Source organism: Canis lupus, chromosome 12, assembly GCF_003254725.2.
Source record: "Canis lupus dingo isolate Sandy chromosome 12, ASM325472v2, whole genome shotgun sequence".
In the NCBI taxonomy this organism is placed as follows: Eukaryota; Metazoa; Chordata; class Mammalia; order Carnivora; family Canidae; genus Canis; species Canis lupus.
In genome coordinates this window covers 15669207-15688209 of record NC_064254.1, presented here as the reverse complement: position 1 = coordinate 15688209, position 19003 = coordinate 15669207, and the positions used below count along the sequence as shown (strand labels likewise).

General features: G+C 38.8%; 1 protein-coding gene across 2 annotated transcripts in view; it reads right to left on the bottom strand.

The window, feature by feature from the left end:
* The window catches only part of LOC112641699 (CD2 associated protein), a 144532-nt gene extending 126235 nt beyond the window's left edge, over positions 1–18297 (bottom strand). Inside the window, exon 1 of one of the 2 annotated variants that reach the window (XM_049092144.1) lies at positions 18139–18297. In XM_049092144.1, the coding sequence (XP_048948101.1) occupies positions 18139–18142 (4 nt within the window). In that variant the 5' untranslated portion in view covers positions 18143–18297. The remainder of the gene's footprint in view (positions 1–18138) is intronic. The other variant, XM_025418976.3, reaches the window with a different exon arrangement.
* Between the last annotated feature and the right edge of the window lie 706 nt (positions 18298–19003).

The window sequence follows — 19003 nt, the reverse complement described above, 5'->3', positions numbered from 1 at the left end:
TTCAAAACTTACCATAAAAAAAAAAAGTAAGCCTACAAAGCTTCACTATTAAAATAGTCATTTAAAAACAATTTAAATGGGATCCCTGGGTGGCGCAGCGGTTTGGCGCCTGCCTTTGGCCCAGGGCGCGATCCTGGAGACCCGGGATCGAATCCCACGTCGGGCTCCCGGTGCATGGAGCCTGCTTCTCCCTCTGCCTGTGTCTCTGCCTCTCTCTCTCTCTCTGTGACTATCATAAATAAATAAAATTTAAAAAATAAAAAATAAAAAAAATAAAAAAAATAAAAACAATTTAAATGATATTGGAGCCAAAAAGCACACTCACAAACATACAGTCTCAAACATATAAGATTCTAAATAAAATGCCAACAAAAGGAATTCAAATGTATAGATAATTAGCCATCACATGAAGCAGGGTTTAATCCTGGAAAATCTGGGACAACTGGCTGGCTCAATCAGTCAGTAGAGCAAGCAACTCTTGATCTTGGGGTCATGAGTTCAAACTCCAGGTTCGGTGTAAAGCTTACTTTGAAAAAAAATAAGTCTTAGAAAATCTCATTCATCATATAAACAGATAAAATAAGAAAAACCACATGATCCACAGATTCTGAGTAGCACTCTAATGAACTTGAGCGGTAGTGTATTTTGTGTGAACTCAATCTCTCTTATCCTAGGTAAAAAGCTCCTAACATGAGGTCTTAACCTCAAGCTTTTCCCCAGAAAAAATATGAGCTTTGGGGCTAAATTAGCAATTCCGTTCCTCTCAAGATAACTATATTTATAACATGTAAAGTCAGATCTAATTTATATTAAGACAGTGGTACTCAACCAGGATGATTTTGCCCCACATGGGACACTTGGCAAAGTCTGAGGACAGTTTTGGTTGTTATAGCTCGAGGAATGCTACTGGCATCAGGTGGGTAGAGGCCAAGGATGCTGTAAAGCATCCATTAATGCAAAGGACAGTTCCCCACAACAAATTAATTTCCGGCCTAAAATTGCTAAGGTTGAAAAATTTCATATAAGGGTAAATATGCTACGTACCAATTTTCATCTCATATCATATCATATCCCATAAATGCTAGCTGAAGGAAAAAGAACTCTTCTCAGGGCACTTCCTGCTAGCTCAATCAGAAGAGTGTGCAACTCTTTATCTCAGGAGTTGTGGGTTTGAGCTCCACACTAGGCATAAAGATTACTACAGACTTAAGACTTAAAAAAAAAAACCTCTCACACATACACATACACATGGCAGGAAGAGGGTAGGAGGAATACAAAGGAGGAAGGAGAGGAAATGGAAGTAAATATCAAAATTGTGGTGAGGAAAACTTTCTAAACTTAAAGCAAACAAAATAATCAAAATTTAAAAGCAAACAAATTGGAAACTAGAAATAAATATTTACAGCAAACCAAAGAATTAAAAGCATTTCTAAAAACCAAAAAGAAAAATAATGACATCAAGGTTGAAAAACAAGCAAAAGAAAACATATTTAAAATGAAGTACAGCCACTCTAAGAATTTAATCCTCACTTAAAAAAAAAAAAAAAAACATATTTTCTTAACAGCTTGGCTGCACAGGAAAAACATATTTTCTTAACAGCTTGGCTGCATAGGGGTGCTAGTATTTTTTAAGGAGTCTACAATTTTTTAATGATTTTTTAAAAACATTTAAAAATAGTAATTAAAAAAAAAAAAAGGCCTGAAAACCAACTCTTTAAAACTCTTAAAATCCAGAATTTCTTTTTAAGTTACACACAAAATATCAATGGTAATATTATAAGTTCACCAACTATTCTGTCCTAATAAACAAATATTCTTCTGATAATTTAAAGTCATTTCACAAAGAAATAATATAAACAATTTACACAAATTCCAAACAAGTTTGAGTTGTATGGGCATTCACTAGTGAATATTCACTCTGGTTCTAACATAGATATCACAACATCTAATTAGGTCTATCAAATTAAACATACCCTATACCACTGGTTATATCATACCATATCATTGAACTTTAACCTCTGTTTATTACAGGAAAGGACAAAAATACAAGCAGTGATACAAAAATCTACTCTACTGGGGCACCTGGGTGGCACAGTTGGTTAAGTGTCTGATTCCTGGTTTTGGTTCAGGTCATGATCTGAGAGTCATGGGACAGAGTCCCATTTCTGGCTCCACCCCCAGGACAGAGTCTGCTTAAGATTCCCTCTCTTTCCCTCTGCCCCTCCCCACCTCTCTCTCTCTCAAATAAAAAGATAACATAAAACACAAAACATGAAATAAAATAGAATGAAAGCATAATCTATTGTAAGTTCAAAAACAATTATAAACTTTAAAGAAGCAGTAAAAGGACAGAAACACTTTAATGGCTCCACCTGTTGTTTCTTATGAAAAAAGATAAAAAATATTTTTACTTTTTATTTCCAGGATTAAATGCTTATTTTTTACCAAAACCAAAAATCTTTACCAGAACTTCTTTCCAGAACTATCTTTACATAAGTGCAGAAATCCAAAATTGATGAGCATTACTTAATGTCATTAACGACTGACATTTCATCATTTAGGTTCCCTAAAGTTATCTAGACAGTCAAAATACTAGTAAGAAAATTTCCTAAAGTTTGTTAAAATAGAACTGGTAAATAACATCTCTTACATTTTTTCAACAGAGATAAGTAAATCACTCTAAAAATACCATACACAAAACCCACTCCTTTTTTTAATTTCAAAAAGCACAAAAGTCTGCCTAACAGGTACTTATTCAAAGACAATTCAAAGAGAATATGTGGTTTGAGAAAAATTTTACATGGTATTATATGCCTTTGAATATTACTAAATCGGATCCATAAGTGACAAATATTTACAAAGATAATCTTAACCTAAATTTAAAAAACAAAAATGGGCAGCCCTGGTGGCTCAGCAGTTTAGCACCGCCTTCAGCCTAGGGTGTGATCCCGGAGACCCGGGATCGAGTCCCATGTTGGGCACCCTGCGTGGAATGGAGCCTGCTTTCTCCCTCTGCATCTCTGCCTCTCTCTCTCTCTGTCTCCCTCATGAATAAAATAAATAAAATCTTAAAAAAAAAAAAAATAGTATTTTGGGTGCCTGGATGTCTTAGTTTTGTTAAGTGTCTGCCTTTGGCTCAGGTCAGGATTCCAGGGTCCTGGGATCAAGTCCCACATCGGGTTCCCTGCTTGGCAGGGGAGCCAGCCTCTCCCTCTGCCCTTCTCCTCTGCTCATGATCTTTTTCTCTCTCTCAATAAATAAAATCTTTTAAAAAATCATTTTAATCTCACAAGGACTAATTACTTAATTAGTTCAAAACAAATAAATTACTGTGCACATGTGATTAATGCCTCCTTCCAAAATCCTAAAAACAACAAATATCCAAAATCCATCTGAAGAGCAAACAAGTTGGGAAATTTAACCAAATACTTCTCATCTGGATTTCTATTTACCACTATTAACTTTGAAAAAAACACTGTAGAAATTAGTTTTAAACACATTTCAAACTGTACAAAATACCATGTATCTGTCATGAAGTTTTACAATTTTAGGATAACAAATGTTTAAGTTTCTTTATTCTTAAACCACATTAGGACAGTCATTTCTGTCTGCATTACTTGCTCTATTTAGCTCAACTTTCTCCCTTAATGTTTTAAGAAATAATTAAGAGGGGATGCCAGGGTGGCTCAGTTGGTTAAGCATCCAACTCCTGATTTCAGCTCAGGACACGAGCTCAGGGTCATGGGACGGAACCCCTCATCAGCCACTGCACCCAACTCAGGTCTGCTTCTCATCCTCTCTCCCCTTCTGCAACCCTCCCTGCAAGCTCGCAAGTGCACGTGCTTGCTCTCTCAACTAAATCTTAAAAACAAAAGAAAATAGAAAAAATAATAAGAGGACACACTTTAAAATCAGAGCAATACAAGTTTAATCCAGCCTTCTCCACAACCTTTCTGAGATCTTGGGTAACAATCTCTTTAACTTCAATTTCTGATTTTGAAAAAAAAAAAAAAAAGAATGACGACCTACCCCAGAATGCTCCAGTGGAAATTAAATACTGAAAAATACTTAGCATTGTAAGCAGTCCCTAAGCACTAAGAATCAGCAAATTACCAGTTAAAAAGAAAATCTAAGGTTACCAAAAAATAGAAAGTTGCGTTACCAAAAAATAGAAAGTTGCTTTAAAAGATAATTTCACTCTCTTTAGTTAGACCTTAAAAATGTATTGAAGTGAGACACCTGGGTGGCTCCGGCGGTTGAGTGTCTGCCTTTGGCTCAGGGCGTGACCCCCAAGTCCTGGGATGGAGTCCCACATCATGCTTCCTGCATGGAGCCTGCTTCTCCCTCTGCCTATGTCTCTGTCTCTCTCTCTCTCTCTCTCTGTGTGTCTATCATGAATAAATTTTTTTTAAATGTAATGAAGTTATGTAACTCCAAGAACCTGTAAGAAAATCGGATTCATGAAATCATTGGATTTTCTCCATGTTTCCAAGCATACACCAAAAGTAAACACATGCATAAAAAATAACCTAAATCCTTATACACAAAAAGATGTTAAATTCAAATTGCCAGAAAATATTATCTGGCCAGGGGTGAGAACAGGGGACTTCGTTTTACTTATCTTTGTATTCCCAAGCCCCACCACAAGTCCCTGACATATCTAATATACTATTACAGCTATTTGTAGCTCTGAAATGAAAGATATTACATTGCCTAAAATTTTAGATTTTTCTTTCAACACAAGTATAATGATACTTAATACTCATTCAGCAAATATTTGAGTGGCTGCTACTGGAAGGTAGCTACTTGTTCCAGGCATCTCTAAGGAAGAAACTCAGGGCAAGGAACTTTTTCCTTCTTTTTTGAATGCTTCTGTCAGTGCTGATACACAAGATGACCTCAAGAAATACCTGTCTAATTTAAACCAAAGTATTTGCTGACAAGACAGAATTATAATTATTATGGGAAAATGCAATTATTGCGGGACATGACTGATTACAAAGAACTAGAAATGTTAAAAGGTGGTAAAGAACTCACAGAATAGATATTTAAGAGTCCCTGAGAACATTTTCCAGAACTTAGACTTCACTGAAAATCCAATAAAAGATATAGATCCTTTACCCAAAATAATTCCATCACAAAGGTCCACGCAAAATTTTACATGTTTAAAAAAACAGGCTCCTGAAACATATTCCCATGTCATTTCTGAGAACACATCACTTTCCCAATAATTATTTGTGTTTTTGTTTTGTGTCCCAACAACATTCACTTATTTGTGAAATACCACTCTTAAGTCTTATCTCTTAAGCATTATAAATGGAAAGAACTGTTCTCAAATTACTAAGGCCAAATTATACTTTCATATAACAATTCAAATGTCATTCAAAAGCTTCATATTCTCTAATACACCAGCAGGCCAAGTGCCAAAAAATGTATTTTATTTAGAAGACAGAAGGAAATAAACTTCAGGCCTATTACATGGAATCTACTAAACTGAGCATCTTTTTCCACCAGAAAATATATTTAACTAAAATAAATTATCACTAATTAAATATCTAATATAGAATTAATCAGATAAAATAAAAAATGGTTTAATCATTCATAATCCCTAAAATAGTATAATCTTATATAATAATTTACAATTGCATAATAACTTAACAATATTTTCATATGTATTTTCATTAGATTCACAACAAACCTAAAGGTTTACATTCTAAAACTGCCATATGTGACTACTAAGCACTTGAATTGTGGCTAGTCCAAACTGACATGTTATATAAATGTAAAATACAGAGGTGCCTAAGTGGCTCAGTTGGTTGAGTGTCTACCTTCAGCTCAGATCATGATCTTATAGACCTGAGATTGAGCCTGTGTCAGGCTCCCTGCTCAGCAAGGAGTCCGATTCTCCTTCTCCCTCTGTCCCCAACCTCATCCCAACTGCCTGAATGTTCACTTGCTCTAATAAATAAATCTTTAAATATATATATATATAAAATACACACCAGATTTCAAAGACAAAAAAAATATAAACTATCTCATTAATAACTTCTTAGACTATACGTTGAAATAATTATTTTCTTAACCCAACACATCCAAAATATTAAAATTAATTTCACCTATTCCTTTTAACTTTTTAACATAGCTATTAGGAAACTTTTAATTATATATGGACTTTATCAGGTATTTATGCTTCAAAAAATATAAGTACACTTGCTTCTCTACAGCCATTTAAGATGGTATAATCTTACAGTTTAATCAACATTGTTCAAGTTATTTTAAACAAATGTTTAAGCAACATTAGCCTTAAACTTTTTTTTTTTTTTTTTTAATTTTTATTTATTTATCATAGTCACAGAGAGAGAGAGAGGCAGAGACACAGGCAGAGGGAGAAGCAGGCTCCATGCACTGGGAGCCCGATGTGGGATTCGATCCTGGGTCTCCAGGATTGCGCCCTGGGCCAAAGGCAGGCGCCAAACCGCTGCACCACCCAGGGATCCCAGACTTAAACTTTTTTAATAGGACAAATGGGAGACTTATAACAGAGATGTATCTGATTCATGAAATAGATAATTTTACTTTTATTTACTAGAATGTAACATCAATGCAACATATAGTGAGCAATCAGCAATCCACCTGACAAGATACTTAATATTCCAAAGTACTATTCTCTATTAAAAGGATTTAAGAGCCCCAATGAGTCACACAGAAAGGATTAAAGAATTTTCTTTTTTTTAAGATTTTACTTTTAAATAATTTCTATACCCAGCATGGGGCTTGAACTCACAACCCTGAGATCAAGAGTCACAAACTCTGACTGAGCCAGCCAGGTACCCATAAAGAGTTTATTTCTAAAAAGGTTAAGACCTCATACCAACTTGAAACCACGTAGCCAGCATTTTGTTAGCCTAGTTTGGGTAGACATATTTCAATATACTTAAATTTTTCATTATTCATTAGACTGGCTGGATCCCTCTCCCCAATTATTCCAAATTAAAGTATTACTGAATCACAGATTCAGTGGATATATAGCAGGCTCACAATTTTCTGCTAGTTATTAAGGGTGTTAAATTTCTTTAGTCAAATAGAGTAAGTGATACAATCTCTGGCATCAATGAGCTCAGGACAAAAAAAGTCCTTTATTACATAGGAAACGAAGAGAATAACAGAGGAGTTTTTATTTAGGCTTTACACTATGAGGTTCTAACTATAAGTTCAACTGGGTTTTAAAAATACAATACAAGAAATCCAGGAAATGTTTATGGGAAAGGGATTACTTGGGATCTAAAATATCACCTTTATATCTTCAACTGATATTCATTCTGAAAATTCTGAACTCTTAATAGATTTATTTTCACCATATAAGGCAAATTTTTAACTGCTTTATAAAATGTTTGATAACAATGGTCTAATTAAGTAAAAATGGAGTCTTCCTCTTTTTTATGCACACACAGTGCAGAACAGCAAGACAAAATACTCCAGAGTGTAACCTGCTGCAGCAGAGTAGGAATTTTAATTAAATTTTAATTAAACTCTAATATAAAACCGTTGATATTGAGAACACATTTGTAAATAACTTATAGTTTCTACTATAAAGAATAAAAACCATGTAGAAGAGTATATACACCTGAAAGATCAACTTTAATGTTTCCTAAAAACATTACTACAGCCAAAACTGCGATGTATGGACTCCAATTTTACAAATATATTAACTTCTATGTTGCAGATGAACGAGCAGAAGGCAGTTCTGCTGCAAAAGCAGAGCAATGCTGGGCACCCGGGTGGTTCAGTGGTTAAGCGTCTACCTTTGGCTCAGGTCGTGATCCCAGGGTCCTGGGACCAAGTCCAGCATCAGGCTCCCCACAGGGAGCCTGCTTCTCCCTCTGCTATGTCTCTGCCCCTCTCTCTGTGTCTCTCATTAATAAATACAATCTTTAGGGGTACCTGGGTGGCTCAGCAGTTGAGCATATGCCTTTGGCCGGGGGCATGATCCCGGGATGCTGGATCAAGTCCCGCATTGGGCTCCTTGTGGGGAGACTGCTTCTCCATCTGCTTGTGTCTCTGCGTCTCTCTCTCTGTGTCTCTCATGAATAAATAAATAAAATCTTTTAAAAAATAAATAAATACAATCTTTGGGGGGAGGGGGAAGCAGAGCAATACCTAAATCAAAGGAATTTGTTTCTTCAAGCTCTTCTGGCAGCAATTCTGACAGTGAGGTTGACAAAAAGCTAAGAGGAGGGATGCCTGGGTGGCTCAGCGGTTACGCGTCTGCCTTCAGCTCAGGTCATGATCCTGGGGTCCTGGGGTCCTGGGATCTGGCCCTGCACTGGGTAAAATCTTTTTTAAAAAATAAAATATATAAAGTCAACCTAGACATCAGGTCAATTTCCAGTCTCAGTACTCAGGCACAGATAGATACTAACAATGTTAAGACAGTTCTAATATTTCAGGTTAAAGGATCTTAAAGATACCAGTTCAAATGAAGGTTTATCTAACTCTAAAGACTCAGTGCCAGGAATAGGAAAATACATATATATCTTGGCTACTGCCACATCTTTACTGTGTCACTGGTCAAACTAATGATAGATGAACAAATTCCATTTGCCCTCCAACACAGAAATCTATATCCTGATCTTCTTATGCTTCTCCTATAACATTTTAACATTTCTGACAACGAATACATCTTCTTAATGTGCATTCCCTCTCCTGTTTGGATTCTAATGATTCACATGCTAAGTTTTATTCCTATCATAGCCCTACAAGCCTTCCCAAAACATTTACAACACTCATCACCCCAGGAGGGAGGAAAAGAAAGAACATTTATGTCAAAATCTCCAGGGGTTGTGGTATTTTTTTTTTAATCCATGTGATTCTAATAATAGGCCTAACCCATAACACTGTTACAAACTACTTACCGCATCGAAACATATATTTGTCCTAAACTCCTAGCACCTAGCATGGCATTAATGACATTCCTCACGTTAAGGCATATACTTGACTTATCTTTCATATAAAGCTCCTTTCCTTGACCCTAAGACCTTGCAACAGAACCCTTCTCTTAATGTTGGCGGTAACTATTTGTTTACCACACTTATAAAGCATTTTTCTACTAGAAACTCCCATTGATTAGGTACCACACAATCTCTCTCTCTCTTGAAATTACCTGAACACCAAATCATCAAAAAAACAAGCTACCAGACACCAAAATAGACACTGGAATTTAGGATCCTGTACTAGTCATCTCTGTTTTGTAAATCAGTTGAGAAAAAGAATGGAATCATGATGGGAAGTTTAATTAACAGATATGGAATTTGAAAATTATAAAATGAAAGTCTCTTAGAGGCAATGGAAAGGACTGATATGGTATAAATAGGTTCTAGGAAAGAAAGAGTCTATAACATTGCCATATCTGGCAACAGATCAACATCTTAGGCTACATATCAATTTAGAACAATGAATTTTTTATAAGCAATTTCTTCTTAGAGTAAAAAGCTCCTTTAAATGCAAACTAGTAAATACATTTTCAGTTGAATGAAAATGGTCACTAAGAGAGTAGAACATCCAGGTACCTGAGACCTTCAAAAACAAAAACCAAAAAAATTTTAAAAAGAAACAATATCAAACTTAGTCCAAAGGAGGAAACTTTTGGGACTCCAAAAGGAAAATGACTAACTCACCTGGAGCTAAAACCAAGGGTTCTGACTGAAAATGAAAGTACATTAGACCCATGGACACAGGTTTGAACTGCTCGGGTCCATTTACATAGATTTTTTACAATAAATACAGTGTAATACTGCAAATGTATTTTCTCCTCCTTTTTTTTTTAAGTAAGCTCCAGGCCAACATGGGATTCAAACTCGCAGGACCCCGAGGCCAAGAGCCCTATGCTTTACCAACTAAGGCAGCCAGACGCCCATTTTTACTTTCTTGATAACATTTTCTTTTCTCTTACTTTATTGTAAGACTACAATAAATAATACACACAACATACAAAATATGATGTGTTAATTGACTGTTTTATCGGTAAGGCTTCTGGCCAAAAGCAGACGATTAGCCAAGTCTTGGGGGAATCAAAGTTATACTGGAATTTTCAACTTCAGAGAGGGGGGCAGTCTTCAGCATCCCTAACCCCAGAGTTTTTCAAGAGTCAACTCTTGATGGGCAGCCTGGGTGGCTCAGCAGTTTAGCGCTGCCTTCAGCCCCAGGGCATGATCCTGGAGACCCGGGACTCGATCCCGCGTCCCCCGTCCAGCTCCCTGCATGGAGCCTGCTTCTCCCTCTGCCTGTGTCTCTGCACCGCTCCACCCCACCCCCTCTCATGAATGAATAAATAAACAAAATTAAATTTAAAAAGAGTCAACTCTTGAACTGGTACTTGAACTGGTACTGTAATGCAGTCTTGGGTCAGAGAAGCCCTAATAAGATTATGAAGGAATTTTATCTACTTAACAATGGTAATAAATGATTCTGTGAACCAGCCTAAACATCTAGCACAAACCTAAAAGAAATGTAGAGAAAAGGGAGGAGTGAAAACGGCAGTACACTCTACAAAAAACAAAAACCCAAGTCTAACAAATTGCCTAACTCCACTTCAGTGAAACTAAGAAACCAATAATTAGTGATACTTTGAAATTTTTTGTCTTCCTTGCCTGTTTAACATTATATTGGTGGCTATGATTACTCAACACTTGTTAAGGATTGTGTTCTTGTTTCTGAAACAGAACCTGCTTTGCCAATGGGTGTGAAAGAGGAGGAACTCAGGTGGGAAAAAAAAAGCAGCAAAGAAAAAGCAGACACATCAAATCCCTGGGACCAAATAAACAGAAGGAATCCTAGACTGTGACCAGAGAGAATATCCTCTCAAGCCTTTCAACAGAGAATCTCTTCAGGGCCACTTATAGATCCAGGTACTAATACAGACTACTGATATTCTCTGAAGACAGAAAATATACAAGATCTATAGCTCTGGAGCTTGGCGTCTCATTAGTATTACTGCTTGGCTCATCCTAAACAATTCCAATAACCAAGTTCATTTTTGTTCCTGGAAATAAATACCTACCTTGCATCTCTCATAAAAATCTGAGCCCTAGGGCAGCCCCAGTGGCTCAGCGGTTTAGCGCCGCTTTCAGTCCAGGGCCTGATCCTGGAGAACTGAGATCGCGTCGGGCTCCCTGCATGGAGCCTGCTTCTCCCTCTGCCTGTGTCTCTGCCTCTCTCTCTCTGTGTCTCTCACAAATAAATAAATAAAATCTTAAAAAGAAAAAAAAATCTGAGCCCTATCTGGTTTGTTTCCTTATGGTTAGGTCTTCAATATCTACTGCCAAACCCCATTTCCTCCCTTTTCCCACAAGGTGTCAGTCTGGACCTCTACCTACTGCCTGCTACCACCATTCTTCTCTCACACCAAGTTGGCCCACTCCATCTATCAATAAACTGCCTTTTACTACACATATCCCTCATGCTGATAGGCTAAATATAGGAATATATGGACCTCTATGCAGATTCCCCAGACCAGTGTTTTGGCCTCTTCTCCATCTAGAAAGACCAAAATCCTGCTTGAGGTCATCTAGCTAGTAGCTGGATATCAAATTCTACCACTAAGCAAGTCACAGATCCATCATAATGATAACCCAATTTACCTAATTTTAATCACATATTAGATTTTATTAGTCCTTCTCTTTTGAACACAAACCGAACACTTTCAGATCTTTAATACAATGCTTCACCAGTTTACCTAGAAAATAAAACTGCCGCTTTGTCCTCTTCTCACCCAAATCAGGAATCATTACACTTCTCTTTGCCTATCTTCAAGCCCTTGCCATGACATCACTTTTTACATATACATTAGAAAATTAAGCATTTATTGTACTTAAAAAACGTTTTAGATTTTTAATTCGTTAGTAAACATACTGTACTATATTAGTTTCAGGTATACAATATAGTGATACAACACTTCCAATCAACACCCAATACTCACCACAAGTGTACTCCTTAATCCTCATCACATATTTCACCCATCCCCCACTCACCTTCCCTCTGGTAACCATCAATTTGCTCTCTACGATGAAGTCTTTCTTGCTTCATCTTTTTTTTTCCCCTTTGCTCATTTGTTTCTTAAATTCCACATGACTGAAATTATATAGTATTTTTCTCTGACTTATTTCATTTAGCATTATATTCTCTAGCTCCATCCATGTCATTGCAAATGGCAAGATTTCACGCTTTTCTATGGTTGACTAACATTCCAATGTGTGTGTGCACATACACGTATATATACATCTTCTTTATCCATTCACCAGTCATTGGACATGTGGACTGTTTCTATATCTTGGCTATTGTAAATAATTCTGCTATAAATATAGGGGTGCATGGGATGCCTGGATGGCTCAGTCAGTTAAGCATCTGACTCATGATTTCAGCTCATGATCTCCGGGTCATGAGAACGAGCCCCACATCAGGCTCCACACTCAGCGTGGAGCCTGCTTGGGATTTTTCTCTCTCTCCCCCTGCCCCACACCTCCCTCTAAATAAATAAATAAACAAATCAAGCAAGCAAGCATAGGGGTACATGTAACCCTCTGAATTAGTATTTTTGTATTCTTTGTATTCTTTTGTATTCTTTCTAGTAGTGCAAATGCTGGACATAAGGTAGTTCTATTTCTAATGTTTTGAGAAACCTCCACACTGTTTTCCAGAGTGCTTATACCAGTTTGTATTCCCACCAACAGTGCATGAATATTCCTTTTTCGCCACATCCTCCTCACCAATACCTGTTTTTCTTGTGTTGATGATTTTAACCATTCTGACAGATGTGAGGTGAGATAGTTCATTATAGTTTTGATTTGTATTTGCCTGATAAGTGATATTGAGCATCTTTTCATGTCATTGCTGACCAATCTATGTCTTCTTGGAAAAATGTCTATTCATGTCGTCTGCCCATTTGTTAATTGGATTATGTGGGGTTTGGGTGTTGAGTTTTATAAAAGTTCTTTATATTGCTGGATATTTATACCCTTTATTGAATACATCATTTGCCAATATCTTCTCTCATTCTGCAGGTTTCCTTTTAATTTTGACTGTTTCTCCTGCTGTGCAGAAACTTTTAATTTGATGTAATTCCAGTAGTTCATTTTTGCTTTTGTTTCTCCTTGCCTCGGGAGAGATAGATCTATCTAGAAAGAAGTTGCTATGACTGATTTCAAAGAAGTTACTGGCTATGTTCTCTTCTAGAATTTTTATGGTTTCAGGTCTCTCATTTAGGTCTCTAATCCATTTCGAATTTATTTTTGTGTATGGTGTAAGGAAGTGGTCCAGTTTCATTGTTTTGCAAGTGGCCATCCAGTTTTCCCAACACCATTTGTTGAAGACACTGTCCTTTTCCCATTGGAATATCCTTTTCTGCTTTGTCAAAGACTGACCACTTAATTTTAGGTTTATAACTGTAGGTTTATTTCTGGATTTTCTGTTCAACTTACCTAGGTGTCTATTTTTGTACCAGGACCTTACTGTTTTGATTACTACAGTTTTGTAATGTAACTTGAAGTCCAGAATTGTGATGGCTCGAGCTTTGCTATTCTTTTTTAAGATTGCTTTAGCTATTTAGGGTCTTTTGTGTTCCACACAAATGTTAGGACAGCTTGTCCTAAGTCGTATGAAAAATGCTATTGGTATTTGGATAGGGATTGCGTTAAATGTGTAGGTTGCTCTAGGTAGTACAGACATTTTAAAATGTTTATTCTTCCAATCCATGACCATGGAATGCCTTTCTTTCCATTTATTTGTGTCATCTTCAGTTTCTTTCATCAATGTTTTATACTGTTTGGAATACAGGTCTTCCACCTCTTTGGCTATGTTCATTCCTAGGTATCTTTATTTTTGGTGCAGTTGTAAACGGGACTGTTTTCTTCATTTCACTTTCTGCTGCTTCCTTATTGGCATATATAAACGCAACAGATTTCCATACATTGATTTTGCATCCTAAGACTTAATTCATTTATCAGTTCTAGCAGTGTTTTGGTGCAGTCTTTCAGATTTTCTATATAGACTGTCATGTCACCTGCAAATAGGGAAAGTTTTACTTCTTCCTTACAAATTTGGATGCCTTTTATTTCTTCTTGTTGTGTGAATCAAAGCGGTGAGAACAGACATCCTTCCTTGTCTTGTTCCTGACCTTAGGGGAAAAGCTCTGTTTTTCCGCATTGAGGATAATGTTATAGTTTTTCACAAACGGCTTTTATTAAACTTACTTTGTTGAGGGTTTTATCATGAATGGATGTTGTACTTTGTCAAATGCTTTTTCTACATCTATTGAAATGATAATATGGTTATTATCCTTTCTTTTATTGATGTGATAGATCACATTGATTTGAGATTAAAATACATTTCACAGAGAATATTCCATGACAGATGAGAGGGGAAAATAAATCACAGATCTGGATTACATACAAATAAAATTTTGGAGGTATTTTTGATTGGCAAATGGAATGAACCAAAAGCACTTCATGTTTTACAACTTTGTCTTTACCACAAATGCCTTAAAATTTAGATCTTATTAAGTTAATGTGACACCATTTTACTCTGCAAACTCTCATTCAGAGAATTACATGGCAAACGTCAGGCTAGTTTCCATAGAAAAATATAAAGTATAATCAGTGTGAATTTCCACCCTTAACGAGATTTTATGGAACTATAACTATTCAAAGTGAGAAACACTTAGAAAAACCTGATCACAAGTACTCACTAATTAAAGAATATAACTTATTATTAGTTTTGTCAGTGATCCAACTTTGAAACAAAAATTTCTAATATTCCTATTTCATGCTCTGGATTCATTTATCTGAAGTAAATCCTGAGACTAAACAGTGAGCCCTTAGCAGGCAATTTCCATTTGCCACTAGTTATCTGCATAAATCAAGATTTTTCTCCAAATATTGCAACAAAGTAAAATAAGGAAATAAATCACTATTATAATGTGCATATATCTCTACACAAATTGCACATTTCTGCCCATTAAAACTGCCTCAGAATTCAAACACATTGACTGGCCATATATGAATTTAAAAAAACAATTTAAACTAATAAGTTCATAACCTTATCTAAAATTAACAGAAATTCAATCCTTAAAATCCACTTACATTTTCAAACCTAAAAATTCACCTACAGCAACACTTTGTGCCATGTGAGGTCTTTTTCCCCTCCAAAATCCAGATCTGTACTTCTAGAATAAGAAAAGTACGTTTTGCCTTTGTGTCTCTCTAAACTCTCCCTAAACTTTCACACAAGATACCTCAAACTTCTATATGTTTTCTTCTATATATAACAAATGAAGAAACTAAAAGCAGTGCTTTAATTTAACATAAAACTCGAACTAGTCTCTCCTAGAATTCATCCCATTTACTTTTTCTGAAACTACTAAACTTATTATCAATAATGGACTTTTTCAAAATAGAATCAAAACAGGGAAAAAATCCTTCCTACACAATTTTTCTAAGAACACATTAAATAAAACTAAAGTTCTGGGGAAAAATTAATTTCTGCATTCCTACAAAACATCTTATCCCACCTGTAAATGCAATATACCCCTTCTAACAAATGTCAAAAATTGAGAACTGTTTTTATAAGTTGGTGCAAGAATTGGGGAAATCATTCGAAAATGAAAATACAGCAATCAGCACCGGCCATGTTCCAAGCACTTTATCAGTATTAGCCCATCCAATCCCCTTAACAACCTGAGGTTATTTTTACCCCATTTACGGAGTAAGAAACTGAAGCACAGACAGGTTAAGTAACTTGCTCAGTCATAACAGCCAATAGGTAGAAGAGCCAGAATTTGACCTTAAGCTGTCCCAGTCTGGAGCCGTGCTCTTAACCCTCTAGCTATACTTAAATAGTACACATATTAGGAGCCATCACTTAATAGGTATCCAAGTTATTTCAAAACGAAGAAATTAAAGACTTTTTCATTTTGTGACACACCAGATAAAGTAACATATATTTAACCTGCCATCTTAAATTATAATAAAGACTGCTGATAACAAAACCAAGCAAATGAGACTTAAAGAAAAAGCTCTTTTTAAATGATTTTGATAACTTTAACATGAATTATTACATACCGATAAATTTAAAGTATATGTTCATATGTAAATGTCTGACAAATACCTTTCAAAAACTAACTACAAATGCCCTCGAATAATCAACCTTCAAAATACATTCAGGGTAGGCAAGTTGAAAGCATACAAACATCACACTTTACCTAGATAATGTGGCAACTTGCCTAACCAGAGCACAGCAGAAAAGTCACTAAGAAAAGGACTCTGAACAATTAAAACAGATACTCCAATGTCCAAGTATTAATGCTAATTTTCCTCAAGATAATATCTCACACACTAAGTAAGGGTATACTTATTTCCCCTTGCGCAGAATTACAAATCTGAATAGGATTCCCACACTAGAAAAATTAGAGAAGGGAGGGCGAAGGGGACACTAATCACAGTGACAAGAACATCCAATAGGAAAGCAGGAAAATATTTAAATAACTCCAAAATGCAAAGGAATCTGATCAACAGTCCAACATACAATCCAACACATTACTCAAGGCATCTCAGCAACTGATGGTCACAAATGATGACCCTAGGTCCTCAAGAGGTTGAATTACATTCCACATCCTATTTAAAACAAAAAAGACACATATTTTAGTACGCTTTTCATCCAAATCAGTTAAAGTGGTTTTATCATTTGATGCTTACAGGAATAAAAAATTCAAACACTCAGTAAACTCAACCAATTAAAAAGGAATTCATTTGAAAGGTGCCAACAGCAAAAGGTTTTTACTGTCCGGGGGTTTAAGAGCACTTTGTCTACAAAGGTTACCTGAAAGACATAAAAGTAGAAAGTGCGGCAAAACACAAAAGAGCTAAGCGAGGATCTGTAAACACTGCTTAAAGCATTTCTCACAAAACATTGTGTGGGCAGAAGGTGCCACATCAGCAGTCGTCAGTATTTGTCCTGCTTCTAAATCATTTGTTAGTTGCATGAATTATTAATTTCGGTTAGCAGTGTGTTTGATATGAAGAGTATCAATTCTCAACTACCAAAAAAAAAAAAAAAAAAAACAACCTTTGGTAGAGTCTTCCTGATTTGGTCTATAAAAACTCAAAACTGGGATCATTCTTACAGAACATGCTTATGCTCGCTGGTAGCACAAATCTATGTTTTATAATGGCACACTTTTATACTGGCACGCACACTGCTTTTAGGTTGCTTTTAATTTAAGGGATTGCGAGAGAGACAGTGCCCAGCCCACACCGAAATCTTTTATCAAGAGAACTGTTACATCGCTCAACAACACTCCCTTTCAACCAGGCTGCAACACATTCTGCTTTCTCTAGCTCCAAACTAAACTTTAAAAAGCACATAGTAAAAAAAAAAAAAAAAAAAAAAAAAGGCACATAGTTAAGTACCATACATATAAGGCCTTGTAGCTGTAGTTTTGTCTCCTCCAGCAAGGAAGTCTGACTCCAAACAGGAAACAGCTTCTCAAAGGGTTCAACCCTGAAAACCTATCAAACCCCAACCCCGCACTCGGGAAGGGATCTCAGGTCCGGGTGCCAACACGCTCGCCTAGGTAAAAACGCAGTATGTACTCCGGCTTCCCCGTCCTCGAGGCATCCCTTGCAAGTCTCAGCGGAGGAGGGGGGGGGGGGGGGAAGATTACCTCTCCTACTAACAACAAACGGAGACCTTCTTAAAAAGGCCAATCTACACAACGCCGAGCAGAAGATAAAGAAGTTTAAAGAGCCACTTTGTTAAGTTTTTCCATCACCCTCCCCCATGCGACCGGAATCGGGGAGGGCAGGAGAGGCTGGGAAGTTCAGGCTGAGGTTGGCCGGGCGGGGGGCGGGGGGCGAGGGGCGAGGGCCCGGCCGGGCGCCCCTGCCGCGTTTCCTCACCTTTCCCGAGGGCGGGAAGAGGCGGGGGGGGGGGGGGGGGCGGGGGGCGCGCGGGACAAGGCACCCGCAAACCCTCGGACCAAGTTCTCCGCGAGCAGAGGCGGGGCGGAAGGCAGGGCGAGGAGGGGCGGCGGGCCGGGGCCGAGGCCCGGAGGCCCGGCGGGGCGGCGGGAAGCGCCCGCGAGTGTCTTACCCATGCTGGGGGCTCCCGCGGGGAGAAGCCCGGCGCTCGCGGCTCCTCCTCCGGCTGCTCGCGCGGCCGCACTGGCGGCGGAGGCGGGCCCCGCGCTCGGCGCTCGCTCCTCCTGAGCTCAGGCGGGGCGAAGAGGCGCCTCCATCCGCCCGCGGCGCCCCCCGGACTGTCCCGTCAGCGCGGCCCGCGAGCGAGAGGCAGAGGCGGCGGCGGTGGCGGTGGCGGCGGCGGCCGAAGTCGCGGTGGCGGGCGGGCCCTCCGCCGCCCTCCGCCGCCCGCCCGGACGGCTGCCTTCCCAGCCCCGGTGGATCCCGCAGCAGGGCTGGGACCTGCCGGCTCGCCCCGGCCGCCGAGTCCTAACCGCCGGAGCCCCGGAGCCCGCCTCCCGCCGCTCGCGGACGCCACCGCCGTCCCGGAACGCGACGCCGAAAGCTGAGCGGGAGACCCCACGGAGGCCGGGAAGGTGCCGGGAGCCGGCCCCGGGAGGCGGGAAGTCTCGCGAGAACCCCCCTTCTCCCTGCCCCGCCCCCTCCGCGTCCCGGCCCTCGGCCGGCACCCCAGCTGGTGCCAGGTGCGGTGACGTCAGGGCCGGGGAGCGGCGCGCCGCCCGCGCCCAGGTGCAGCGGGGCTGAAGAGGAAGGAATCCGGAAGCGCCGCGGCGGCCCCTGCACCTGGACGTGCGGCGCGCTGGGACGGCCGTTTTGTACGGTTTGCCGCCCCGGATGGATACCGAGCGTGTGCTCCGAGGCACGGTGAGCCTGTGTTGCCCCACTTTCTGCGGGGGGCGATGCGGGCTTGCTGCGGGCGGAGTGGCGGGTTCTGGGGGACCCGACAGAAAACAGACGGCGAGAGCAAGAGGCAAAGA